Source organism: Natrix helvetica, assembly GCF_964273705.1.
Source record: "Natrix helvetica genome assembly, chromosome: 5".
NCBI classification, from domain to species: Eukaryota; Metazoa; Chordata; class Lepidosauria; order Squamata; family Natricidae; genus Natrix; species Natrix helvetica.
Window position 1 is genome coordinate 152,296,268 of NC_138551.1, and position 26,574 is coordinate 152,322,841.

General features: G+C 45.1%; 1 protein-coding gene across 3 annotated transcripts in view; it reads left to right on the plus strand.

The window, feature by feature from the left end:
• The first annotated feature begins 646 nt into the window (after positions 1 to 646).
• Positions 647 to 26,574, plus strand: part of VPS13D (vacuolar protein sorting 13 homolog D) — a 123,833-nt gene continuing 97,905 nt past the window's right edge. For 2 of the 3 annotated variants that reach the window (XM_081954872.1, XM_081954874.1), the window contains exons 1-21: positions 647 to 764; positions 2,454 to 2,548; positions 4,067 to 4,261; positions 4,504 to 4,578; positions 5,662 to 5,852; positions 7,007 to 7,087; positions 7,964 to 8,080; positions 10,634 to 10,738; positions 11,264 to 11,434; positions 12,043 to 12,143; positions 13,156 to 13,324; positions 13,789 to 13,881; positions 15,176 to 15,392; positions 16,164 to 16,343; positions 18,009 to 18,139; positions 18,445 to 18,517; positions 19,500 to 19,664; positions 21,285 to 21,415; positions 22,542 to 22,674; positions 23,617 to 25,824; positions 26,318 to 26,466. In XM_081954872.1, the coding sequence (XP_081810998.1) occupies positions 4,165 to 4,261; positions 4,504 to 4,578; positions 5,662 to 5,852; positions 7,007 to 7,087; positions 7,964 to 8,080; positions 10,634 to 10,738; positions 11,264 to 11,434; positions 12,043 to 12,143; positions 13,156 to 13,324; positions 13,789 to 13,881; positions 15,176 to 15,392; positions 16,164 to 16,343; positions 18,009 to 18,139; positions 18,445 to 18,517; positions 19,500 to 19,664; positions 21,285 to 21,415; positions 22,542 to 22,674; positions 23,617 to 25,824; positions 26,318 to 26,466 (4,587 nt within the window). In that variant the 5' untranslated portion in view covers positions 647 to 764; positions 2,454 to 2,548; positions 4,067 to 4,164. Of the gene's footprint in view, positions 765 to 2,453; positions 2,549 to 4,033; positions 4,262 to 4,503; positions 4,579 to 5,661; positions 5,853 to 7,006; positions 7,088 to 7,963; positions 8,081 to 10,633; positions 10,739 to 11,263; positions 11,435 to 12,042; positions 12,144 to 13,155; positions 13,325 to 13,788; positions 13,882 to 15,175; positions 15,393 to 16,163; positions 16,344 to 18,008; positions 18,140 to 18,444; positions 18,518 to 19,499; positions 19,665 to 21,284; positions 21,416 to 22,541; positions 22,675 to 23,616; positions 25,825 to 26,317; positions 26,467 to 26,574 lie in introns of those variants that run through there. The other variant, XM_081954873.1, reaches the window with a different exon arrangement.

A 26,574-nucleotide genomic window follows, 5' to 3' on the forward strand; every position in this document is an offset into this window, starting at 1 on the left:
GGCCTGGCTCAACCGTAATTTTTCTTACTCCTCCTGACTGTCTTTTTAAATTTTAAATTTTAATTGTACATTGGGTTTCTTACAATTGGGGTATTTTAATGGTGATTTTTAACTGTCTAAATGTTGTAATTTGTTACCTCCTCCGTGCATGTGTGTCTTTGTATATATGTATGTTTATGTGTTTGTACTCATGTTTTATGTTCTATATGCTCCATTGTACACCGCCCCGAGTCCTGTCTGGAAAGGGAGCGGCTAATAAATTCAAATTATTATTATTATTATTAACCTATATTCTTTATCCTATATTCTTTATTCTATAGTTTATATTCTATAGTCTATAATATAGAATGTAAATTATATATGGAATACAGAATATAAATTATACACTATGGAATATAGAATATAAACTATAGAATAAAGAATATAGGATGTAGAATATAGACGATATGATATAGAATCTATATCATATATCCGATATTCTTTATCCTATAATAGTTTTATATATAATAGAGCTTGGCTCGACACCGCCCTCTGCTGGCTCACCCTCAGCCTCAACACCGCCCGCCGTCAGAGAAGCCCCGCCCCGTGCCCGCCCCTTTCCCTCCGTCGCCCCGGCAACCGTCTTTTCCTCTCCCTGCCCCGCCCGGGAGGGCCGATCTGGCCGCTCGGCGCGCGGCCATCGGGGCTGCGCGGCCCAGGCCTTGACCTGACGCGGGGGCGGGACTTCCGGCGGGGCCGCCGCTGTGCCGCCAGACGCGTCGCAGGTGCGGAGCGGGGCCGGGGCGGGGGTCGCTGGGCGGGCGGGGGTTCCTCAGGCGGGGCGGGGGTCCTGGGGGGGAAGCGCTGAGCGGCCCCCCCGCCCGAAAAAGGCGGAGGTGACTTTTACCTCAGCCGGCGCAAAGCATCCCGGAAAAGGAAGGGGAGGGGGTAGCGCGGAGGAGCGGCCCCGCCCCTCGGCCCCCCACATCAACGCCAGCCCTGCGAGGTGGGCCAGGACCAATTATTTTAAATAGGTTGTTTTGAATAAAACGAAATAAAATAAGAGTGGGGGGAGCTTCTGCTGGCGCCTCTTCCCCTCAAAAGCTTTTTTTCCCTTCTTTTTTTGGTATATTCCCTTCCCCTGAGGGAAGTCCTCGACTTATGACCAAAGCTGAGCCCACTCCCACCTTCAATGGCCGTGGCTGCCCCATTGGATGGCCTCGCTCTCTGTGGTCGTTAAGCGGGTCACATTGGTTGTTAAGTGAATCACTTCTGTTGTTCATTGAACAACATGGTCGTTAAGCAAAGCGGCTCCTCCCCGGGGAATCGCAGCACACACACACACACACACACACACACCGCCGTGGGATGGCACACACGCAGGATGGTTGCAACCGACATAAATACAAGTCAGTTGCTGTCGTAAATGTGAGTTGGCCTCCAAGCAGTTGGATCACGGCGGGGGCAGGGGGGGGAAACACGCCGAAATGGTCATAAATACGAGTCTTCTCAGTTTGGATCACGTGCTTGGCCTGGTTGTTAAGTGAATTGCTGCAAATGTTAAGTGAGTTGCACGGTCGTTAAGTGAATCCTGCTCTTCCCCATGGACTTGGCTGGTCAGAAAGTCGCAGAAGTGGATGAGGTGACCCACCTGGGACGCCGTCCTAAATACGAGTTGGTTGTCAAGCCTCTGAATGGAATGCGTACTGCCACGGTCGTAAGTGTGGAAAACGGTCCTAGGTCGCTTTTTTTCCAGTGCCATCGTGACTTCAAATGGCCACTAAATGAAATTGTTGTAAGTCGAGGGCTGCCTGTAGGAATAAAGTCATCGCCGGGCCACCTCCCCTCCTCAGGCTTCTTCCTGCTTGGGGTTGGACTAGATGACCCATAGGGTCCCTTCCAACTCTGTCCATCTGTTTCAGGATCTAATCATTGTTTCATTGTCACTACAGGTGATCCTTGAGTTGCAACCATCCATTTAGTGACCGTCGGGAGTCACGCTGCCACCAATAAAAGCCACTTAGGACCGTATCCCCGGGGTGATCAAAACTCAGACGCTTGGCAACCAACTCGTCTTTATGACGGTCGCAACATCTGCAATCCCCGTTTGTTGCAAAAGCCAGATTCACTTAACAACCGGGTGGCTAACTGAACAACCTCAGGGATTCACTTAACAACCGTAACAAGAAAGTTCGGAAAAAGGGGGCCAAACTCACTGAACCAGTGTGTGGCTTAACAACATAATCTTTGTGGTCGTAAGTCGAGGACTGCTTGTGTTTTTTGCTGTTCCTTTTTTCCCAATAATGTAGAAGGTAAATTTACCTTCTCCTCCACCCCCCACCCCCAAAATCTGGTATTTAGCAAGCACAGCAATACTCAGAAGTCCCATGTTGCTGGTACTACAAAGCCCATCTTGCCATAGAGTTGCAAAAGTTTTTAATCTTTTTCTTTCTTTCTTTCTGTCGTTTCCCAAGGAAGCAATGATGGGAAAATAACTTTCAGCCGGCAAAATCTTGGCACAGCGGCTGGGTTTTTATAAGCGCCGAATCTTTTGATCTGGGTGTGATAGGCAAGTATGACGGCATTCCTTCTCTTCCTCCCCACCCCCACGGAAAAAGAGGGGGGGGAAATGGGCGAGGAAGGAGTGCCTGGAAAAGTGTGTGTTTGTGTTGTTGTCTAAAAGGGCCTCCCTCTGCGCACTAGTTTGACTTGAAATTAATGTATTGTTTGATGGCCCTTCATTCCTTCCCTTTTTCTTTCTCTTTCCTCTCTTTCTTTTTCCTTCCTTCCTTGCCTCCCTCCCTCCTCACCCTCTTTCTTTCTCTTTCCCTTTTCTCTCTCCTTCCTCCTTCCCTTCTTCTATCTTCCTCTCCTTCCCTCTTCCTCCTTCCCTTCCCTTCCCTTCTTCATCATTTCCTTTCCTTCTATCCCTTTCCCTTCTTCTATCTTCCTTCCCTTCCGTCTTTCTTCCTTCCCTTTCCTTCTTCATCATTTCCTTTCATTCTTCTATCTTCTTCCCTTCCCTTCGTCTGTCTTCCTTTCCCTTTTCTTCCCTTCCATCTTTCTTCCTTCCATTTTTTTACCTGCCTTTCCTTCCCTTCCCTTCATCATTTCCTCTCATTCTTCTATCTTCCTTTCCTTTCCTTCTTCTATCTTCCTTTCCCTTTTCTTTTCTTCTCTTCCATCTTTCTTCCTACCCTTCTTCTATCTTCCTTTCCTTTTTCTTTTCTTCCCTTCCATCTTTCTTCCTTTCCTTCCCTTCTATCTTCCTTCCCTTCCCTTCCCTTCTTCTTTCTTCCTTTCCCTTCTCTTTTCTTCCCTTCTGTTCCATCTTTCTTCCTTTCCTTCCCCCTCTCCCTTCCTTCCCCTTCCCCCTTCCTTTCCTTCTCCCCTTCCCCTTCTCTTTTCTTTCCTTCCCTTCTCTTCCCCCTCTCCCTTCCTTCCCCTCTTCCCTTTTCTTTCCTTCATTTCCTTTCGGATTTAAAAAAATATTATTTGTAGCACCTGGTTTACTTTTATTTGATTCAATGATGGAGAACGGCCAGCAAAATAAAAGCAGAGCAGCAATAGTCAAATAAAACAGAAGCGGTGCCTCGCCCACATAAAAGTTAAAAAAGACAGATTTTTTTTAAAAAAAAGATGTAAGAAAAACGCCGGCACAATAGGATAAAAAAACAGAATAATAATAAAAATCTTCAAATAGAATGTATCCTTTTCAATAGAAATCACAGCGAATAGAACAGAACAGAATAAATAGACAGAGCTGGAAGGGACCTTGGAGGTCTTCTAGTCCAGCCCCCTGGCAAGGCAGGAAATAGACCGTTTCTCCCCCATCAAAGGTTGAACTTTACTTAAGGAAAAACCAGACGTTGTTGTTGTTGTTGTTGTTACTAAGACGGGGGAATTCTGGGAACTGAAGGCCACCCATCTTTCTAGTCGCTGGGGTTGGGAAACAATGCAATGACAGTAACCCAGTTATTAAGTTTAAACAAAACTTGTTGGCCTGCCACCCACTCGTGCAAACGTAGAGCTGAGTGTGAGAAGGCACACTTTTAACCGGGTTTCTCCCTGGACCTGTCTTTCACAGGCCACCAAGCGCCGACTCACCAGTCTTCTCTGAACCATGGAAGGAAGAACGTGGGGATGACAGCCTGAGCCTCCTCCTCTTCTCCGTGGGACTTAGCCATGTTGGAAGGGCTGATCGCGTGGGTCCTGAACACTTACCTGGGCAAATATGTCAGCAACCTGAACACAGACCAGCTCTCGGTCGCTCTCCTCAAAGGTAAGGCCACCTGAGACATTTGGGCCGAATCTTGCCGGCCGGGTCTTTCTCTCTGGCGACCAGGAACCTCACTGGGCTTATAGCTCTCCGGCTAAACCAAAACGCATCATTGGGTGACTTGTGGCAAACCATTAGCTTGTCTCTTTCCCTTATCTAGATTATTCTGGGATATCATCCGAAGGAAGGTTTTGTCTAAGTTTTGCTACCTTTTCTTTTGTTCCCCCCCCCCCCCATTCCTTCAGGGGCCGTAGAGCTGGAGAACTTACCACTCAAGAAGGATGCCTTGAAGGAAGTGTTGCCATTCGAAGTGAAAGCTGGTAGGTATTTGGGAGAGGGGTGTGTGTGTGGAGGAGAGAAAGAGAGAGGAAAAGAAATTGAGAGAAAGAGAGGAGAGGAGAGAAAGAAAGAGGAGATGAGAAAGGGGGAGGGAAAGAAAGAGGGAAAGATGGGTGGAAGGAAGAAAGGAGAGAGAAAAAATATTGAAAGAAAGAGACAGGAGAGGGAAAGAGGAGAAAAAGAGAAAGAGAGGGAAGGTAAGAGAGAGAGAAAGAGGGAAGAAAGAAAGAAAGAAAGAAAGAGAGGAGAGAAAGAAAGAAAGAAAGAAAGAAAGAAAGGAGATGAGAAAGGGGGGAGAGAAAGAAAGAAGAGAGAAAGAAGGAAAGATGGGTGAAAGAAAAATTGAAAGAAAGAAAAGAGCAAAAGAGGGAAAGAGGAGAAAAAGAGAAAGACAGGGAAGATAAGATAGAGAGGTGGAGGAGAGAAAGAGGAGAGAAAGAAAGGTGAGAAAGGGTGGAGAGAAAGAAGAGAGAAAGAGGAAAAGATGGGTGGAGGGAAGAAAGAAAGAAAGGAGAGAAAGGGAAAGGGGTGGAGGGAAGAAAGGAGAGAAAGAAAGAAAAAGTGAAAGAAAAAGGAGAGAAAGAGAGGTGGAGGAAGAAAGGAGAGAAAGAAAGAAAGAAAAATTGAAAGAAAGAAAGAGGAGAGAGAAAGGAAAAAGCAAAAGAGGGAAAGAGGAGAGAAAGAGACAGGGAAGGCAAGAGACGGGGAGGAGACAGAGGAGAGAAAGAAAGGTATCGAAAGAAAGAAAGAGAGAAAGAGAAAGAAAAAAGAGAAAAACAGAGAAAAGAGAGGGGAGGCAGGGAGAGAGCGGGAGGGAGGGATGAGCCCTCTAACACAGGGGTCTCCAACCTTGGGCACTTTAAAACTTGTGGACTTCAGCTTCCAGAATTCCCCTTGGCTGGCTGGGGAATTCTGGGAGTCGAAGTCCACGGGCACATTACTGGCGCCAGGTTGAAGCATCCTTCCGCTCGGATGGCCGTTTTACATTCGGGCCTGGCCTGAGACGACCCTTTCGACCCCCACCTGGGATCACGCCGTCCCCTTTCTCCTCCCACCCTTTGTAGGGTTTGTTGGCAAGATCACCTTGCAGATCCCCTTCTACCGTCCCCACATCGACCCCTGGGTGATCTCGGTGTCAAAATTGTACCTCATCGGCTCACCGGAAAAGGAAGAGGAGTTCGTGGAAGCGAGAGAACGGTTGCTGGATAAGGAGAACAAGAGGGCCCTTCTCCTGGCTCTGGAAGAAAAATGGAAAGTGAGTCCGTTTTCTCTGGAAAAGAAACAAAAATAAATCTTGGATGATTTCTACCCTTCGGCTTTTATCAGAACCCCAAATTGTTCTATTCTATATTCTATTCTATTCTATTCTATTCTATATTCTAATCTCGATTCTATTCTTCTATATTCTAATTTCTATTCTATCTATCCTCTATTCTATTCTGTTCTGTTCTATTCTCCTATTCTATCTATCCTCTGTTCTGTTCTCCTATTCTATTCTATATTCTATTCTATTCTATTCTCCTATTCTATTGTATATTCCAGGGGTGTCCAAACTTGGGAACTTTAAGACTTGTGGACTTCAACTCCCAGAATTCCCCAGCCAGCTGAAGTCCACAAATCTTAAAGTTCCCAAGTTTGGACACCCCTGGTATATTCTATTCTAATCTCTATTCTACTCTATTCTGTTCTATTTTATCTATCCTCTATTCTGTTCTGTTCTGTTCTGTTCTCCTATTCTGTTCTATTCTATTCTATATTCTATTCTATTCTATTCTCCTATTCTATTGTATATTCTAATCTCTATTCTACTCTATTCTGTTCTATTCTATTCTATCTATCCTCTATTCTATTCTGTTCTGTTCTATTCTCCTATTCCATCTGTCCTCTGTTCTGTTCTATTCTCCTATTCTATTCTATTCTATATTCTATTCTGTTCTGTTCTATTCTTTATTCTATTCTATCTATCCTCGGTTCTGTTCTGTTCTATTCTCCTATATTCTATTCTGTTCTGTTCTGTTCTTCTATTCTATTCTGTTCTTTTCTATTCTTCTATCCTATTCCTATTCTATTCTATATTCTAATCTCTATTCTATTCTATATTCTGTATTCTATATTCTATATGTTCTTTTATAGAAGAGGAGAGAAGAGAATAAGAAGAGTAGAGTAGAATAGAAAAGAAAAGAATATAGAATAGAGTAGGAGAATAGAATGTATTCTATTCCGTCTATATTCTATTCCTATTGTAAATCTATTTTTATACTATTCTCTATTCTATTTCTATTTCTATTATTTGTTCTACCTCTATTCTAATTTTAAAATGGGGGCTGAGGGTCCCCATTTTAGGCTGCTTGCTTGGCTCTTTCATTGTCTCCTCTGCCAGTTCGAATCCCGCCTTCCCTCTTTTTTCAGAAAGAACGGGAGCAGATCGGAGAGTCTTACTGGTATTCGGTCACTGCCTCCGTCGTCACCAAGATTGTGGAGAACATCGAAGTAAGTCGAACGGGGGGGGGGGGGGGGAAGAGTTCCATGCGGGGTGGGTGGTCCTCGTCTTGCGACGGTCATGAATGGAGTCCGTGGCCAACGGTCCGGGTTTTGATCCCCACAGCCATAAGTGTGAAAAACAGTCCCTTTTTTTCAGTGTCGCTGAAACTTCAAATGGTCACTAAACGAAGAAGAGCATCTAGATTTGGTTGCAGGCTTCTTTCATGTAGCATCCACCTTGTAAACTCTCTAGTTTCCTCTAGGTATCGAAAATGGGCAGTGATTAATATATACTTATATATATATATACGTATGAGTGTAGATTTGTGTGTGTACGTAGGTATTTATGTAGGATGTGTACATGTGTGTTATGTATGTGTATGGGTGGATATATACTTCCTTTCTTTTGACAGCAGGCAACAAAATCTAATTTTCAACGGGGACCAGTGTGATCACAGTAAAAAGATTGCTTGGGACTGTTTTTCACGCTTACGACCGTTTGGTTCACGTGAATCAAAATTCAGACGCTTGGTAGCCGGTTCATACTTACGACTGTCGCAAAAGGGATCACGCGATCCCCTTTGGCGACCTTCGGACAAGCAAAGTCAGGGGGAGGGAGTCAACCAGATTCACTTCTACTCACTTAACAACTGCAGCGATCGCTTAGCAACCTAAACGGCAAGGAAGCTCGCAAAAACGGGGCAGAGCTCGCTTAACCAGTGTCTCGCTTAGCAACAGGAATTTGGGGGCTCTGTTCTCGCCGTAAGTCGAGGACTCCCTGTGCTGGCAAGAACGCCCACGTTCTGCCTGCCCACTGTGTTGGTAACGTTTGCTCCAGCCTTTAGAAAGCATAATTAAAAGGGACGCTCCCCTTGTTTTTCTCAGCTAAACATCCAAGATGTACACCTGAGATTTGAGGATGGGGTCTCCAACCCCTCCCAGCCCTTTGCCTTCGGCATCTGTATCAAAAACGTCTCCATGCAAAATGCCACGGATGAGCCGGTGAGTAAGCATTGATCCCCTGTAAGCCGATCAAAAGGGGGCACACAGTTGTGATATGAGAACCTTTCCTTTCCTTTCCACCCCATATAAGCCTTGGGGCGCATAGCCTCAACGTAGGCCAGGAGTTGTCCTTAGGGATTCAGTCTGTACGGTTTTAGCTCTGATACCCCTATAAAACATGATTTGAACACAAATTAGCAATGGCCCTAAGATTTATATACCGCTTCATAGTGCTTCACAGCCTTCTCTTAAGTGGTTTGCAGAAATTGAAATAGAATAGAAATTAAAATAAAATATAATAGACATTAAAATAGAATAGAAATAGAATAGAAATTAAAATAGAATAGGAATTAAAATAGAATAGAATAGACATTAAAATAGAATAGAAATTAGAATAGAAATTAAAATAGAATAGAAACTAAAATAGAATAGAAATTAAAATAGAATAGAAATTAGAATAGAAATTAAAATAGAGTAGAAATTAGAATAGAAATTAAAATAGAATAGAAATTAAAATAGAATAGAAATTAAAATAGAATAGAAATTAAAATAGAAATTAAAATAGAATAGTATTTGAACAGAACAGAATGCAGAAAAAATATAGAATAGAATAGAGATTAAAATAGAATAGAAAGAATAAAACAGAAAATAGAATAGAATTTGAACAGAACAGAATGCAGAAAAAAATATAGAATAGAATAGAGATTAAAATAAAATAGAAAATAGAATAAAACAGAAAATAGAATAGAATTTGAACAGAACAGAATGCAGAAAAAATATAGAATAGATTAAAATAGAATAGAAAATAGAATAAAATAGAAAATAGGATAGAATTTGAACAGAATGCAGGAAAAATATAGAATAGGATAGAGATTAAAATAGGATAGAGATTAGAATAGAATAGAAAATAGAATAAAATAGAAAATGGAATAGAATTTGAACAGAACAGAATGCAGAAATTGTTTTTAGAATAGAATAGGATATTAAAATAGAGATTAAAATGGAATAGAAAATAGAATAAAACAGAAAATAGAATAGATTTTGAACAGAACATAATGCAGATTTTTTTTAGAATAGAACAGAGATTAAAATAGAATAGAATTCAAAAAAGAATAAAATAGAATTTGAACAGAACAATGCAGAAAAAATATATAGAATTATTAGAAACTGCTTCACAGTTCTAACCCTCTCTAAGCGGTTTACGGAGTCAGCCGCCTATCGCCCCCCCCCCCCCCCCAACAACCCGGCTCCTCGTTTTACCAACCACGGGAGGACAAAAGGCTGAGTCGACCTTGACCCCCATCAGGATGGAACTCCTGGAAGTGGGCAGAGTCAGCCTGCCATCCTGCATTCTAACCACAGCTCTAAAATCCCCATTTGTTCCTTCCGTAGCATAGAGAAAAGTTTCTCCAGGTGGCACTGCGGCCGGGACTGAGGTTGAATGCAAGTAGTTGGTAGGCAGGGTGGCTGTTTAGTGACTGGCCATGACCAGATTCTCCGCTCGGCCTCGTCCGAGTCTTGGCGATTGTACGGGCCAGTTGTCCGCAGACGCCTTCCGATCTTCCAATCTTTATTTGAGTGGTCCTCTGCTCTGGCCGGGGTCAGCTTTGATGGCGTCCGTCCACCGTGTTTCCTTTCACCACTAGTCCTTGCCAACATAAATTGCTTTCTCCCAGTGGCGAAATCTAATTTTTCTCCTGTGCGCTGCTTGGGGAATCCTGGAGCAGGACTGGACTAGATGGCCTCCAGGTCCCTTACAATACAGTACAATACAGTAGCAGAGTTGGAAGGGACCTTGGAGGTCTTCTAGTCCAACCCCCTGCCTAGGCAGGAAACCCTATACCGTTTCAGACAAATGGCTATCCAACATCATCTTAAAGACTTTCAGAGTTGGGGCATTCACAACTTCTGGAAGTCTCCCAGCCCTGGACTATCCTCTGAAGCTGTGTCTATTGGCAGGTCTGTAGTCCTTCCTTCCTCTCCTTTTTCCCTCCCTTTCTCTTTCTTTCTTTCTTTCTTTCCTTCCTTCCTTCCTTCCTTCCTTCCTTCCTTCCTTCCTTCCTTCTTTCTTTCTTTCTTTCTTTCTTTCTTTCTTTCTTTCTTTCCTTCTTTCTTTCTCAGCATCCTCCATCCCCCGTTTTTGGCCTAGCAGGCTGCTGGGAGCAAAAACGGACCTCCCACCCCCACGTTTCCAGAGAATCTGTAGTAAAAAAAAATGCTTAAAAAGTTTTTTTTAAAAAAAAATTCCAAAGATCAGCTGTGCGAATAGTTTTTTTAAAGCTTTTTTTAGTTGTTTTTGTTGTTTTTTCCTACCGGTTCTGCGAACCTGTAGGATTTTTTTAACTACCGTTACGGGCGAACCGGCCCCCAACCGGTAGGATTTCATCCCTGCTTTCTCCAGTGACTACCCATTGGCAGTTGTAGAGAGACCGGGACTGCCGAGAAGAACGCAATTTTCAGAAGAGCCATTGTTTCTCCCGCGAGGCAGGAAGTAGGGCAAGAATAACGTTGCAAGAATGGGGTTATTGAAGTGTCCATTTTTCTCCCTTGAAGGTGGAAGAGCTCATGAAGAAAAAGCAGTTGGACATTTCCGACTTCAGCATCTACTGGGACAGCCATTGCAGCCTGTGGGGAGACATGCTCCCTGGGGAGCTGCGGGTATTTCCCTTATTTTTGTTGAATTTATGCCACTGCCACGGACCTCTGGGCACGTACATAGGGGACGGAAGGCTTAAACACACGATGGACGGTTGCAGGAACTGGGCATGGCTAGTCTACGGAAGAGAAGGACCAGGGGAGACAGGAGAGCAGCCTTCCAATATTTGAGGGGCTGCCCCAGAGAGGAGGAGGGGGGTCAAGCTATTTTCCACAAAGGCCAAACAAGGAACAATGGATGGAAACTGACCCAGGAGAGATTCAACCTGGAAGTAAGGACAGTGAGAACAATCCACCCATGAAATAGAAGTTGCCTTCGGAAGTGGTGGGAGCTTCATCCCTGGAGGCTTTCAAGAAAATATTGGCCCACCCTTTGGCAGAAATAAGTGTAGGGTCTCCTGCTTCGAGGGGGGGTTGGACTAGATGACCCACAGGGTCCCTTCCGACTCTGTTAATCCGTAACCCGTTAACATCAGCAAGATTTAAAAAAGCGAACAAACCCTGAATTAACGTGATTCTGATTTCCAGGAAGCCATGGATAACAGCATGGAACGCCGGGATCACGACTACATCGTAGAGCCCGTGTGCACCTCTGCCCTCCTCAAGAGAAATTGTTCCAAGGAACCCCTCCGATCGCGGAATATGCCACGCCTGGAGTTCGACATCCAGCTGGAAACAATCCCCTTGAAGCTTTCTCAGGTGGAGGGAGAAAAAAAAAATTCCTCTCGGAGACGGGTTTGCGTGCTGCTACAGGGAGTTCTACCACTTTGAGTGGCGTGGAAGTGTTGAAAGACGCGAACCTCCCACTCGAAACGGGGAGCATTTGATTCCTAGGTCGATATTTCTCAGGGCGCAGAGGGAAAATATTTGCTGTGAACTCTGCACAGGCATCAGGAAGGGAATCCGGATAGTAAATGCTCAGCTCCATCCAGTCGCCCCTAAGAGAGGGGGTGGGGGGGAAACCTAGTCCTCACTGAACGACGTTAATTGAGACTGGCAACTGCTAAACAATGCAGTCATGACATCCCATGAGTGTGACCAACTGAACCCCTGCAGTGATTCGCTTAGCAACTGTGGCAGGAAAGGTCGTGAAATGGGACAAAGCTCAGTTAGCAACTGTCTTGCTTAGCCACAGAAACTTTGGGTTTCTCGATTGTGGCCGTAAGTCGAGGACTTTCAGTGACTCGGCAGGTGGGTGATATTTTAATGAGAAAATACTGGTTTTCCGTTCTGCGTTGTTTAAATTCCAGGACGCTCCTCCGCAAAACTGCCCTAACTAACCATTATACGTTATTTTATTCCTTCAGATGCAGTACCGACAAATTATGGATTTTCTGAAGGAGCTGGATAGAAAAGAACGACAGCTCAGATTCAGGAAATGGAGGCCAAAAGTCAGAGTGACTGGAAAGTACGAGTTATTTTTTTCTTTTTCCTCGTTTACGAAATGCCCTGTCAGTTTATCCACCTCCCAAAACTTTCAGATAACTAGTTTCTAAAATGAAAGAGTCCAAAAGCCACGTTAATCAAAAGTCAGGAGGAAGTTTGTTCCCAACAAATTTTAATTCGATGTGCAGCTCGCCAAAACCTCACGAAACCTATTAGAAAAAGTGCTACCGGACTCCTGAAATTTTTATTTTCGTTCTGTTCCTAGAGGGGTTGAAGAAGGATCAGAATAAACGCCTGTTTATACATAATTAGATTTGCTTTGGATGCAATAGGGAGTGTGGCAGTTTGAAGCAAAATCTGGGACGTAGCTGGAGGCAAAGATTCGCATTGAGAAACTAAAATAGGAGTTTGGGGGGTTTGTGTAATTTGACTGCAACCAGGATTTTCCCTAAAAGGAACCCACAACACCCCCCCCCCCCCAAAGCCATCGTAGCTGTCTGTTATTATTTTTTTATTAATTTAGTGCCTCTCAACCTTACCTTCATACTGGACCCCCTTTTAAATACCCATGGCCCAGTGGCTGAGGCGCTGAGCTTGTCAGTCAGAAAGGTCGGCAGTTGGGCGGTTCGAATCCCTAGCGCCGCATAACGGAGGGAGCTCCCGTGACTTGTCCCAGCTTCTGCCAACCTAGCAGTTCGAAAGCAGGTAGAAAATGCAAGTAGAAAAATAGGAACCACCTTTGGTGGGAAGGGAACAGCGTTCTGTGCACCTTTGGGCATTTAGTCATGCCGGCCTCATAACCACGGAGACGTCTTCGGACAGCACTGGCTCTTCGGCTTTGAAATGGAGATGAACACCACCCCCTAGAGTCGGGAACGACTAGCACATATGTGCGAGGGGAACCTTTACCCATGGACCCACCCCCCAAGACTTAAGAACGACTGATTTAGAGGGATTTAGGGGCCTTGTTTCTATGTCCGCCTCCTTAACCCGGCCACAGTGGCTCAACGTTGTTTCATTTTGGCTCATTCCAGCTGCCAGGCCTGGTGGCTCTTTGCTCTGAACGCCCACCTCACCGAGATCAGAGAGCAGAAGGAGCGTTATTCCTGGGAATTCGCTTTGCATCGCGCCCGCGATGCGGTACTGTACACGGAGTTATACTACAACAAGTTGAAGGAGTTGTCGCTTACGGAGGAGGAGCAGGTACTCAGAGTCTGTGACATCTTGAGGTGTACGCCAAGCTGGTGGTGTGGCCAACCAGCGGTCAGCGGAGCTGGAAGCAGATTCGGAGAGTGAGGAGGGTTGGGGGGAGGAAGATGGGCCAGTCTTGGAGTTTGGGGAAGGCTCTGATGAGGACTCTGTGTCGGAGGCAGAGAGGGGGTTCTGGTAACGGGCTCGTATTTACAACGGGTCGCAATGTCCCAGAATCGTGTGGTCCCCATTTGCCGCCACCTGATAAGTCAATCCAGGTTCACTTCACAGCCTTAATGTAACAACTGCATTCTATTAACTAACAGCTGCGGCGGGAAAGGTTTGTAAAATGGGGCAAAACTCACTTAACAACTGTCAAACTCAGCGAGTTCAACTCTGGGCTCAGTGGCGGTCGTACGTCGAGGACTCCCTGCGTTTCCTTAGCAGTTTCTCACGGTTTCCTTCCCTGCCTGCAGGAGGAAGTGGAACGCATTGAAGACGAGCAGACCTTTGAGGAGCTGAAAATCCTACGGGAAATAGTTTACAACCAGTTTCAGGAGCTGGCTGAGGTGAGTGATGCATCCAGGGGGTTACTAGAGGTTGACCGTGAGTGAGAGAAGCGCGGTGGCTCCGTGGCTTGATGACTCTGGAGATGGTCCTGGCTCTAGCGGTTCGAGTCCCAGCACTGCGTGGCGGGGTGAGCTCCCGTCACCTGCCTCAGCCCACCTAAGCAGCTCGAAAGCACGTTCGGCACGAGTAGATAAATAGGTACCACTTCGGGGGGAAGACGGACAGTCAGATTCCCATGGTGGCAATGCCCGTTTGCAAGACAGCTTCGGTTGCGGGAGAAGGTCTCGTGACACTGAAGAATGCGTTCGTCTTTAACAATAACAAGAGTTGAAAGGGACCTTGGAGGTCTTCTAGTCCAACCCCCTGTGTAGGCAGGAAACCCTATACCGTTCCAGACAAATGGCTATCCAACATCTTCTTAAAAACTTCCAGTGTTGTGGCATTCACAACTTCTGGAGGCAAATTCTGTTCCACTGGTTGATTGTTCTAACAGTCAGGAAGTTTCTCCTCAGTTCTAAGTTGCTTCTCTCCTTGATTAGTTTCTACCCATTGTTTCTTGTCCTGCCCTCAGGTGCCTTGGAGAATAGCTCGACTCCCTCTTCTTTGGGGCAACCCCTGAGATATTGGAACAATGCTATCATGTCTCCCGTAGTCCTTCTTTTCATCAGACTAGACATCCCCCGTTCCTGCAACCGTTCTTCATATGTTTTAGCCTCCAGTCCCCTCATCGTCTTCAATACAATAGCAGAGTTGGAAGGGACCTTGGAGGTCTTCTAGTCCAACCCCCTGCCTAGGCAGGAATCCCTATACCATTTCAGACAGATGGCTATCCAACATCTTCTTAAAGACTTCCAATGTTGGAGCATTCACAACTTCTGGAGGCAAGTTGTTCCACTGATTAATTGTTCTCACTGTCAGGAAGTTTCTCCTCAGTTCTAAGTTGCTTCTCTCCTTGATTAGTTTCCACCCATTGCTTCTTGTTCTGCCCTCAGGTGCCTTGGAGAATAGCTTGACTCCCTCTTCTTTGGGGCAACCCCTGAGATATTGGAACAATGCTATCATGTCTCCCGTAGTCCTTCTTTTCATTCAACTAGACATCCCCACTTCCTGCAACCGTTCTTCATATGTTTTATCCTCCAGTCCCCTGATCCTCTTTCTTGCTCAAATAGATATATGTCTACTTGAGCTGGAACGCGTTTGCCCACAAACATGGCATAATCCATGTCAGTTGCATTCTTTTTTTCTCTCTATTTTTAAAAAAACTCGGTTCACGGTGGACTTCTCCTCCCACAGAGCATTAAGAAGCCCTTGTCCGATTCTTTGGATTCGGCCTCGGAGATGGACCTGGAAGGCGGCCAGAACAGTAGCAGCGGGATGCTGCGGTACCTTCAGTCCTGGTTCCCGGGATGGGGAGGTTGGCACAGCCAGTCCCAAGAAGAGCTGGAAGCCAAGACCATCCAAGGGCTCCTGCCGGACACAGCGGAAGAATGGCGGCCGGAGGAGGTTGCGGGTACGGAGAGGGGAGGCGGTATGAGTTGAGGAGTCGCGTTTCCCTGGATGGAGGCAGCATCCTTGATGGGGGTGCTTGGTGCTCTCTGACATTTCATGACCCAACTAGATAACATCACCAGTGCTCCGTGGGCAAACCCCTCTACTTTCTAGCACTGATGATGCTGCCTAGCTGGGTCAGGAAACGTCTGCAAGAAATACCACCAAGCTCAAGAGAACACTAAGGACCCCACAGTTTTCCTCCTCCTCCTCTATCCTTCTCCTTCTCTTCTCCGTCTCCTCTTCTTCCTCTTCTCTTCCTCCTCCTCATTCTTTCTCCTCCTCCTCCTCCTCCTCCGCCTTTCTACAACCCCCTTCCCTTCTAGCACTGATGATGTTCCGTAGCCCCTTCCCTTCTGCAAGAAAAACCACCAAGCTCAAGAGAACATTTAGGACCCCACAGTTTTCCCCCCTCCTCTATCCTTCTCTTCTCGGTCTCCTCCTCTTCTTCCTCTTCTCTTCCTCCTCCTCATTCTTTCTCCTTCTCCTTTTCCCTCCTCATTCTCTTTTTCTCCTCCTCCTTTCTACAACCCTCCCTCCCTTCTAGCACTGATGATGTTGCCTAGCTGGGTCATGAAACGTCTGCCAGAAATACCACCAAGCTCAGAGAGGACCTCACAAGTCAACCCTCTCTGCTATTGATAATTATTATTAGCTTCATAAATCAAATTAGGTTTATCTTATTTAGTTGTGTTTTTTTTAACCTCTTGGACTTTTCTTCCCCCAAAACCAGGGGCTGATGACTTCTTTGATCCAGCTACCGATGTCTCCAGTATCAATACCTTCACAAAGCGGGACCACGTCCTGGTCAAACTCAACCTGTGGTTGCAAGGTGGCTCCGTCACACTGTTGCATGCAGAGAAGAGAAGTGGCCAGGCCAGCGAGAGAGCCTTCATGCAGCTGCAGTTTTCAGGTACTCGCTCCCCTTTGGCCCTTGTGGAATGGAGGCTGGCCTTTGATCATGCGTGATGCCAGCTATACAGTATGGCGGATGGGTTTGATAATTAAAGAGATGGATGGATGGATAGGTAGGTAGGTAGGTAGGTAGAGAGAGATTGATCGATTGAATGATTGATTGATAAAGATGGATGGTGGATGGATGGATGGATGGGTGGGTAGGTAGGTAGGTAGGTAGGTAGGTAGGTAGGTAGGTAGGTAGGTAGGTAGATAAAGATAGAGATAGATAGGTAGATAGATAGATAGATAGATAGATAGATAGATAGATAGATAGATAAAGATAGAGATTGATAGAGATGATAGATAGAGAGAGAGAGAGAGAGGGATTGATAGATATAGAGAGATAGAGGTAGGTAGGTAGGTAGGTAGGTAGGTAGGTAGGTAGGTAGGTAGGTAGGTAGATAAAGATAGATTGATAGAGAGATAGATATAGATAGATGATAGATAGATAGATAGATAGATAGATAGATGATAGATAGAGATAGAGATTGATAGATATAGAGAGATAGAGGTAGGGAGGGAGGGAGAGAGAGATGGATGGATAGATAGAGAGAGACAGAGAGAGAGAGATTGATAGAGATGGATGGATGGATGGATAGATAGGTAGATAGAGATGATGATGATAGATAGATAGATAGATAGATAGATAGATAGATAGATAGATAGATGATAGATAGATATAGAGATTGATAGATATAAAGAGATAGAGGGAGGTAGGTAGGTAGGGAGAAAGAGATAGAGATATATGGATGGATGGGTGGATGGATGGATAGAGAGAGAGAAAGAGAGAGAGATTGATAGAGATGGATGGATAGATGGATAGATAGGTAGATAGAGATGATAGATAGATAGATAGATAGATAGATAGATAGATAGATAGATAGATGATAGAGATAGAGATTGATAGATATAGAGAGATAGAGGTAGGGAGGGAGGGAGGGAGAGAGAGATGGATGGATAGATAGAGAGAGACAGAGAGAGAGATTGATAGAGATGGATGGATGGATGGATAGATAGGTAGATAGAGATGATGATGATAGATAGATAGATAGATGATAGATAGATGATAGATAGATATAGAGATTGATAGATATAAAGAGATAGAGGTAGGTAGGTAGGGAGAAAGAGATAGAGATATATGGATGGATGGGTGGATGGATGGATAGAGAGAGAGAGACAGAGAGAGAGATTGATAGAGATGGATGGATAGATGGATAGATAGGTAGATAGAGATGATAGATAGATAGATAGATAGATAGATAGATAGATAGATGATAGATATAGATGATAGATAGATAGATAGATAGATAGATAGATGATAGATAGATAGATAGATAGATAGATAGATAGATAGATAGCATAGGGTCTCCTGGTTGAGCAGGGGGTTGGACTAGAAGACCTCCAAGGTCCCTTCCAACGCTTCTCTGATAGATAGATAGATGATAGATAGATAGATAGATGATAGATAGATAGATAGATAGATAGATAGATAGATAGATGATAGATAGATAGATATAGATAGATATAGACGGAGAGATAGGTATCCCTCCATTAATTGGCTATGTCAATTGCAGTACTGGGTAGCATCCTAAACCCCGTGGGGCTGGTCTTGTGTTTTCAGGCGTGACCATCTTAGCAGAAACGCTTCCTCGCAGGAATTCTTCCCTTTTGAAAGTTCAGCTTGGCAGCCTCTTCCTCCGAGATTTGGCCACCGAAGGAACCATTTTCCCCGTCCTCGTCTTCCCGAATCCGGTAGGTTGAACTCTGTGCCCGCGGGAAGGGATTAGGAACCTCCTCCCCTTCCTTCCTTCTTTCCTTCCCTCCTCCTTTTCCTCCTCCTCTCCTTCCTTCCTTCCTTCCTTTCCTCCTCCTCCCCCCCTCCTCCCTGCAAACCCCTCTCCCTTCTGGCCTAATGATGTTCCCTAGTTGGGTCATGAAACGCCTGCAAGAAAACCACCCAGCTCAGAGAGCACCGAGGGGGCTAGCTGTTTAATCCTGAGCTACAAACATTCTCCTTTGTTAATTTATATTATTTCTCTCTCTCTTTTTCTTCCTAGCTGAAGGAAGTCGGCTGCGCCTCTTCTGTCAGCCTCCAGACCTCCTCCTCTGACACCAGCAACCAGAGCAGTGGTAATATGTTCATTTTTGGGGTTGCCCTTGGCCACCTGCTGTTTCAAACAATCCAGGCACTTTGACTCCATCGATCCCATCGTCTTCCCTCGTGGGATCTTAGGAAAAGGAGACACATCTCCCCGCTCTAGAGGTTGGCCTGGATATATGCAGGTTGACTTTTTTTAAAAAAAAAAATCAACGCAAGTAAAATTTATTCAGCATTTTATTTTATTATTTTATCATTTTATTTCATTTCATTTATTTTATTTCATTTATTTTTATTTATTTTTATTTATTTTTATTTATTTATTTATATTTATATTTATTTATATTTATATATATTTATATATATTTATTTATATTTATATATATTTATTTATATTTATATTTATTTATTTATATTTATTTATTTTTATTTTTATTTATATTTATTTATATTTATTTATATTTATATTTATTTACTTATTTATTGTTAAATTTATATTACTGCCTGTTCACCCATGGCGACTCAAGGCAGCTTACAGAATATCAAATAAACAAAATCAAATAAATTAATGTAATAAAATCATCTCCCACCTCAGCAACCCCGATCACACAAGCCATTTAATGGGCTCCACCCCACTCTGGCCTAGATTTTTTTATTATTATTATTTTATTTTTATTTTATTTTTATTTTATTTTATTATTGTTTTATTTTATTTTTATTTTATTTTATTTTTATTTTATTTTATTATTTTAATTTATTATTATTTTATTTCATTTCATTATTTTATTATTTATTATTTATTTCATTATTTTATATTTCATTTTATTATGTTATTTTTATTTCATTTATTTCTTTATTTTATTATTTTATTTCATTTCATTTTTAAAATTTTATTTATTTCATTAATTAACATTTTATATTTCATTACATTTCATTTCTTATTTTTTATTTATTTGTTTACTTGGAATCTGCGCGTTCTGCTTTTTGCTTATGGTTCCCTCCTCTCTTTTGCAGAAGATCCCGTCCCGGTCTTTGAAATGCTGTATGAGAAAAACCCGGCTCGCAGCAATTTCGAGAGGCGGTTGGAAGTCAGCACCCAGCCCCTCAATATTATTTACAACCCCCAAGCCATTAAGAAAGTAGCTGACTTTTTCTACAAGGGAAGAGTCCATTCCTCAGGTGAATCTTTCTACTCTATTTCTCCACCACCACCCCTCTCTTTCTTTCTTTCTTTTCCTTACATTTTATAATTAGGTTATTTTTCATCCATAGAACGAGGGTTGTTTTGGAAAGTTTAATGGTTCATTCTACTGTTAAACCATAGATTAAACTTAAAGGTAAAAATTCCCCTCGTGCATATGTGCTAGTCGTTCCCAAGTCTAAGGGTCGGTGATCATGTGGCCGGCATGACTAAATGCCAAAAGCACACAGAGTACTGTTCCCTTCCCACCAAAGGTGGTCCCTGTTTTTCCACTTGCATTTTTGACGTGCTTTCGAACTGCTACGTTGGCAGACGCTGGGACAAGTCAAGGGAGCTCACTCTGTTACGCGGCGCTGGGGGATTCGAACCGCCCAACTGCCGACTTTTCTGATCGAAAACCTCAGCGTCTTAGCCACTGAGCCACCGAGCCCCTTAAATCATAGATTACGTGGGTACAAAGAAGCGCGCGTCAAATTCATCAAAATGATTCCGGCATGAATTTGACCAAATTTCAGGGGTGCTCAAAGCCCATTTCTGCCTCCCAATCACGATCCGGTTTTTTCAGGCTACGCCATGAACTTTCTTTTCCGTGCTTCCATGCTTCAGTTTTGATGTACTACGTTGCGCAAAACCAGTTGTGATTTAGGAAGCCGCGTTTTGCAGTCTGTTGTGTGAACAAAACATTGTTCGAATGTGGCTCGGCACGATTCTAAAAGACGGGCGTGTGTGCAGAAAATAAAGATTTTATTACTTAAGCTTCAAAAAAAAAAAAAAATACAGTTGAAATTTTCCTAAGAATGAAACAGCCAAGCAACTGTTCAGCTTCCATGATTGGCTGTGGAAATACAATAATACAATAGTAGAGTTGGAAGGGACCTTGGAGGCCTTCTAGTCCAACCCCCTGCTTAGGAAGGAAACCCTATACCGTTTCAGACAGATGGCTATCCAACATCTTCTTAAAGACTTCCAGTGTTGGGGCATTCACACCTTCTGGAGGCAACTTCTGTTCCACTGATTAATTGTTCTAACTGTCAGGAAATTTCTCCTCAGTTCTAAGTTGCTTCTCTCCTTGATTAGTTTCCACCCATTGCTTCTTGTTCTACCCTCAGGTGCCTTGGAGAATAGTTTGACTCCCTCTTCTTTGTGGCAACCCCTGAGATATTGGAAGACTGCTATCATGTCTCCCCTAGTCCTTCTTTCTCTTAAGCTAAACATACCCAGTTCCTGCAACCGTTCTTCATATGTTTTAAAAGTGGTGGGCTTGGTGCGCCTTGATTACCGTATTTTTTGGAGTATAAGATGCACCTTTTTCCTTCAAAAAAGAGGGTGAAAATCTGGGTGCATCTTATACATTGAATACAGCATTCTTGGCCTACCAAAGCCCCAAGCCCCTTTGCAAAAAAAGAACGAGGCACACAGAAGCTTTTGGGAGGCCTGCAGTGTGCAAAAACTTTTTTTTTTTTTTGAAAAAAAAATTACCTCTTCAAAATCACGGTGCGTCTTATACTCCGGTGCGTCTTATACTCCGCAAAATACGGTAGTTTCCATCCGTTGCTTCTTGGACCAATGTCTTTTTGGGGGTGACCCTTTTAATGCAGGTTTCGGATGCCAGTCCGAGCTGGAGCTGAGAGTGGCCGAAGCTGCCCGGAGACAATACAACAGGCTCAAGATGCAGACCAAAGCGGAAATCCGGCAGACTATTGACCGATTGCTTGTCGGTGATTTTATTGTGAGTGGGCTTTTGGTGTTTGTGTGTGTTATAACATGGTCATGTCTTCGCCTTAACCCCACACAAAATCTTGGTTTGTGTTGAAAAGCAGATTCAGCCTGCAGCCTAAACTTTTAAGCTGTGTGGACTTCAACTCCCAGAATTCCTCCATGCTGGCTGGGGAATTCTGGGAGTTGAAGTCCGCACAGCTTAAAACTTTGCCAAGGTTGAGAAACAGCTTTTGGTTCAAATATTAAAGCACTGGAAGCCATCTTTTGCCACATTTATTGATGTGGGAAACTGGGAGGGGGGGAATCATAGGGAGTGGGGTAGATATAGTCAAAATAACATTCGTTTCTCAGAGAGTCAAGGACAACGCACCCTGCACATGGAGTGGTGTGACTGGGAAGCACCTGCAGCTTGTGAAGAATCTGTGGGTGCTGGGCAGGGACTTGGACTTTTGGGTGGGGAAAACCTGGAAGATTTCAGATTCAGGTTTTCCCAGAGAGATGATAATAGGACATCTCTAATACAATCTCACTTTGGATTGAAAAACAGATTAGGACTACCTCCTAAATCAGGATTTCTCAACTTTTAAGGTATGCGGACTTCAACTCCCAGAATTCCTCCATAGTCAGCTGGCTGGGGAATTCTGGGAGTTGAAGCCCACTCGTCTTAAAATTGCTAGGCTTTTGGTTCAGATACTAAAGCATTGGGCGCAGAGGAGGAATACAACCTGGATTTGACCATCGCATTATTCCAACCTATAGTATAAATGCAGATTTGGGGCTTAGCAAATTGTGGGGAAATCAAAAGGTTTTCGTTTTATCGCCCATGATTTTAGGCTTAGCGTGTTTCCGTAATCTATGGATTGTTCCAGTGTTCTTTTAGATCTAACGAGGCAACTCGGTATAGCTGTTGTGGTATTAAAATCAACAACCTTGATTAAAATCGGTGCCTTTGGTACATCCTTTGAATTTGTTATCTAGAAAACAGACACAGTTGCCTGCTGGTAAAGTCTGTTTCTAGATTTGCTTTCGTGGTTATGATTCTAGGCGTGTGCTTTTAAATTTTAGATTTATACTCAGAGAATCATTTTGGACTGTTTGAAAGACAACCAGATTTCACTTTTTCCTTCTTCTTTTAGGAGGAAAGCAAGCGCTGGTCAATTTGCCTGGATATCTCTGCCCCTCAGGTGATCTTCCCGGACGACTTCAAATTCTCAGACCCTGTTCTAGTCGTCATTGACTTGGGCAGAATGCTGCTCACTAACTCCCAAGGTGCGAGCTCTTACAATTATTTCTGAGTTTTCTGTGCAAAGGGTTTGCAACTCGCCATGGCCAACTTTGCCGCAGGATCAACTCACTGTGAGGCAATTCGGCAATTCAGTTTGATTATTTGAAAATAACGAAAACGTTATTTTAACGGTTGTCGCTCACATTTCATTCCGTCTCTCCTTTGGCATCCTTTCCATCATGACTCTATTCCACCAGAGTTCTTCGATATTAGGGTAACTCTTGTCCCGCAGTGAGTTCAGGGTGGTGAGTTGGCTGCGATGAATTGGCCATGGAGAGTTGGCTGTGGTGAATTGACCATGTGTCAGGGTTCCAAATAGCATCCAAAACTAAATCAGAGTCCGAGGCAAAGTATTGCTCAAAGTTCCAATTTATGAAGAGAGCCACGTTGGCACATCTAGGGAAACCCGAATCTGAAAGCTTCCCGGTTTTCCCCACCCAGTTGAAAGATCTTGCCCCCACACCCACAAGTCCATCCCATGGTCCAATCTTTCCAGTGCCATGCTGACAGGTCCACCCATCCAGTTCCAGTCAAGTGCAGAGGTTCAAAGACAAAGGATGACCTTGGCTTTCTGGAAAGAATGTTGTTATGGCTACCTATCATCGAACTCCGTATTTTCCCACAATAGAAAAGGCATAGTGGAATAATAGAAAGTGTGGCAGGCCAAAGATCCAAAAGAATAGATGGCTACAGGCCTGACATGACTTGGCTGTGGTATGTAGTCCATGATGAGTTGGCCATGGCAAGTTGACCATGGCGAGTTGGCCTTGGTGAGTTGACCATGGTGACTTGGCCATAGTGAGCAGGCCATGGAAACTTGGCCATGGCGAGTTGACTGTGGCAAGTGGTCATAGTCCAATGTCTGTGTGTGTGTGTGTGTGTTTACCAAAGATCGCGTGGCTTGATTTCTTTCCCTCATTTTCTAGAGGAGCACAGAAAAAAGAGCCCGGATGGCCCCTCCCTAGAGCTGAGCGATTTGAGCGATGACGAATACAAGACCCCTCTTGCCACCCCACCCAACAGCCCCCCTCCGGAACTCAACCCGACCGGAGAGGACAAAAGCAGCAAAGAGTTTCCGGGTGTGGAAATCAGCGAAGAGCAACTCCAGGCACACTTGATGAGCAAAAAAATGTATGAGACCTACACCTTGTCCTTCATGGATCTCCAGATCATGGTGGGACGGGTGAAAGACAACTGGAAATATGCCCAAGACATCGATGTGGGCCCGACTCACGTGGTGGAGAAGTTTAACGTCCATTTGCAACTGGAACGCCGGCTCATCTACACGTCTGACCCCAAATACCCCGGAGCTGTCCTGTCGGGCAACTTGCCCGATTTGAAAATACACATCAACGAAGACAAAATCGTGGCCTTGAACAACTGTTTCAGCAGGCTAAGCACCCCTGATCCGGAAACCTCCCAGGCCGGGAAAGAGGCTCCTTTATCCAGCTTGGATCAGCGCAGGAGCCTTCACAACTCCGTGGTGAACTTAACCCAGAGTGTCATCCTGGTGGAACAACACACCAAAGAAGTCCTAGTGGAATCTCAGCTGCTCCTGGCCGAGTTCCGGGTGAACTGCATGCAACTGGCCGTCGAGAGCAACGGCCGCTACATCTCGGTGCTGAAAGTTTTCGGCACCAACGCTCACTTCGTGAAGAGGCCTTACGACGTCGAGGTCTCCCTCACCGTTCACGGCTTGCTCTTGGTCGACACCATGCAGACCTACGGCGCCGATTTTGACCTCTTGATGGCGTCGCACAAGAACCTCAGTTTCGACCTCCCGACGGGAAGCCTGCGAGACAGCAAGGCTCAGTCCCCCGTTAACGGCCTCAGCGAGACCCTGCTCGTCGGGGACGCCTCTCTCGCCGAGAAATGCACCCAGGCTTCTTCCAAGAGACTCCCCGGTGCGTCGTCGAAACGAGACGAATCCTTAATCAAACTGGAATACCAATTTGTCACCGCCGAGTGCCCTTCCATGAACCTGGATAGTTCCCTCCAGGTGCTAACCGTCCAGATGAACAACCTGGACATCATCCTCAACCCGGAGACCATCGTCGAGCTGATCGGCTTCCTGCAGAAGTCCTTCCCGAAGGAGAAGGACGAAGGCAGCCCTCAGCCGCTGCTGACCGATGCCGAAAAGACTTTCGGCGAGTGGGAGAATTTTCAATCCACCCATTCCCAAAGCATCGAAGTGGCCGTGGAGATCCACTGGCTGAATGTCCTCTTACTCAGGACGGTCACCTTAGTCAACCGAGAGAAATTCGGCCGGAAAATCGCCACAGCCAGCATCGGAGGCACCAGGGTCAACGTCTCCATGGGCAGCAGGCTGGAGGTCAACGGCTCCCTGGGCTGCCTCCACCTTATGGACCTGACCCAGGACAATGTGAAAAACCAGTACGTGGTCAGCATCGGGAACGCGGAGCGGTTCGAGAGCCTGATCCGCGATGTGGGCTACACCCGGCCCGCATTCCCCCAGTTCGAGGATGCGAGCGGCCTCCCAGACGCGCTCTGCTTCACCTTCCTCGAACAGTCCGCGGCAGAGTGCTCCCTCCTCCTCCAGATGGCCTCCCTGCACTACAACCACTCCGCCAAATTCCTGAAGGAGATCGCTCTGTCGCTGGACGAGCTGGAGGAGAACTTTTGCGGCATGCTGAAGAGCGCGGCCAGCAAAGTGACCACCGTCCTGGCCACCAAGACGGCGGAATACAGCGAGATGGTGTCCCTCTTCGACACGGCGCCCCGGTCCAGAGACCCCTTCAATCTGGAACACGACGACAGGGAAGAGCAGGCTCCGTTGTACCCCAAGACGGAAACCATCAAGCTGGTCTTAAACGTGAAGATCGAGTCGCCCGTGGTCTCCATCCCTCGTAAGCCAGGCAGTCCCGAACTACTGGTTGGACATTTAGGACAAATATCCATCCAGAACTTCGTGACGGGGGAAGACAATCTGAGGAGCGACAGCCTGCAGGTGGAAATCAGGGATATCAAGATGTATTCTCTGAATTGCAGCCACTTAACGGGCAAAAAGGACTCGCCTTCGGAGGCGCCCCCTGTGCTGCCCTCCCCGTCAGGCTACCAGGAAGAGTCTCAATTCACCCGTCACGATTTTTTCGAATCTTTACATAAAGGCCAAGGTAAGTTGTGGGGAAGACTCCCGCCGTTTTGCAGGGTTGCGGCCCGCCAACGGAGCTAGGAGCAGATTCGGGGAGTGAGGAGTCTGGGAAGGAAGATGAGCCAGTCCTGGAGTCTGGAGAAGGCTCGGACGAGGGCTCTGTGTCGGAAGCAGAGCGGGGGCCAGAGTCATAGGCCAGGTATCAGCTGCCTTCGGAGGCAGAACAGGTGGGGCCTGTTCCCAGTGTGCGCATGCGCAGAGTTGCGAGACAAAGGGAACAGCCGAAGAACAGGGGTCGACTTGGGAGGAAGGCCACAGGTGGACGATGAATGACCAATTCCAGTGTCCACGACTCAAATTTATAAGACAATGAATATAGGTGGGCTTCCAATTCCCCGAATTTTCCCAGCCCGTTTAATTCCAGATGCTGGAGTGCCTTAAAAGTCATTTTCATTGAGAAACAATAAGATAAAAAAGAGTTTCCAACTATATCACCCGAGTCCCTTCCCTTTCAGCCTTCCACATTCTGAACAATGCCACCATTCAGTTCATCCTGGAGAAGATCCCCATTGAGCCCAACGCAGAGCTGGCCTTCTCCCCGAGCGACAACGTCAACATTTCAAGCCTGATGAGGATTGAAGGGAAGTTCGTCAACCCTCTGCAGGTAAATTTTTAAATTTTTTAAAAAATTAATATTTTTTTAAATTTAATTTTAAAATTAAAGTTAATTTTAAACACTTTTCAGTGCCGTAACTTCGAGCAGTCACTAAAC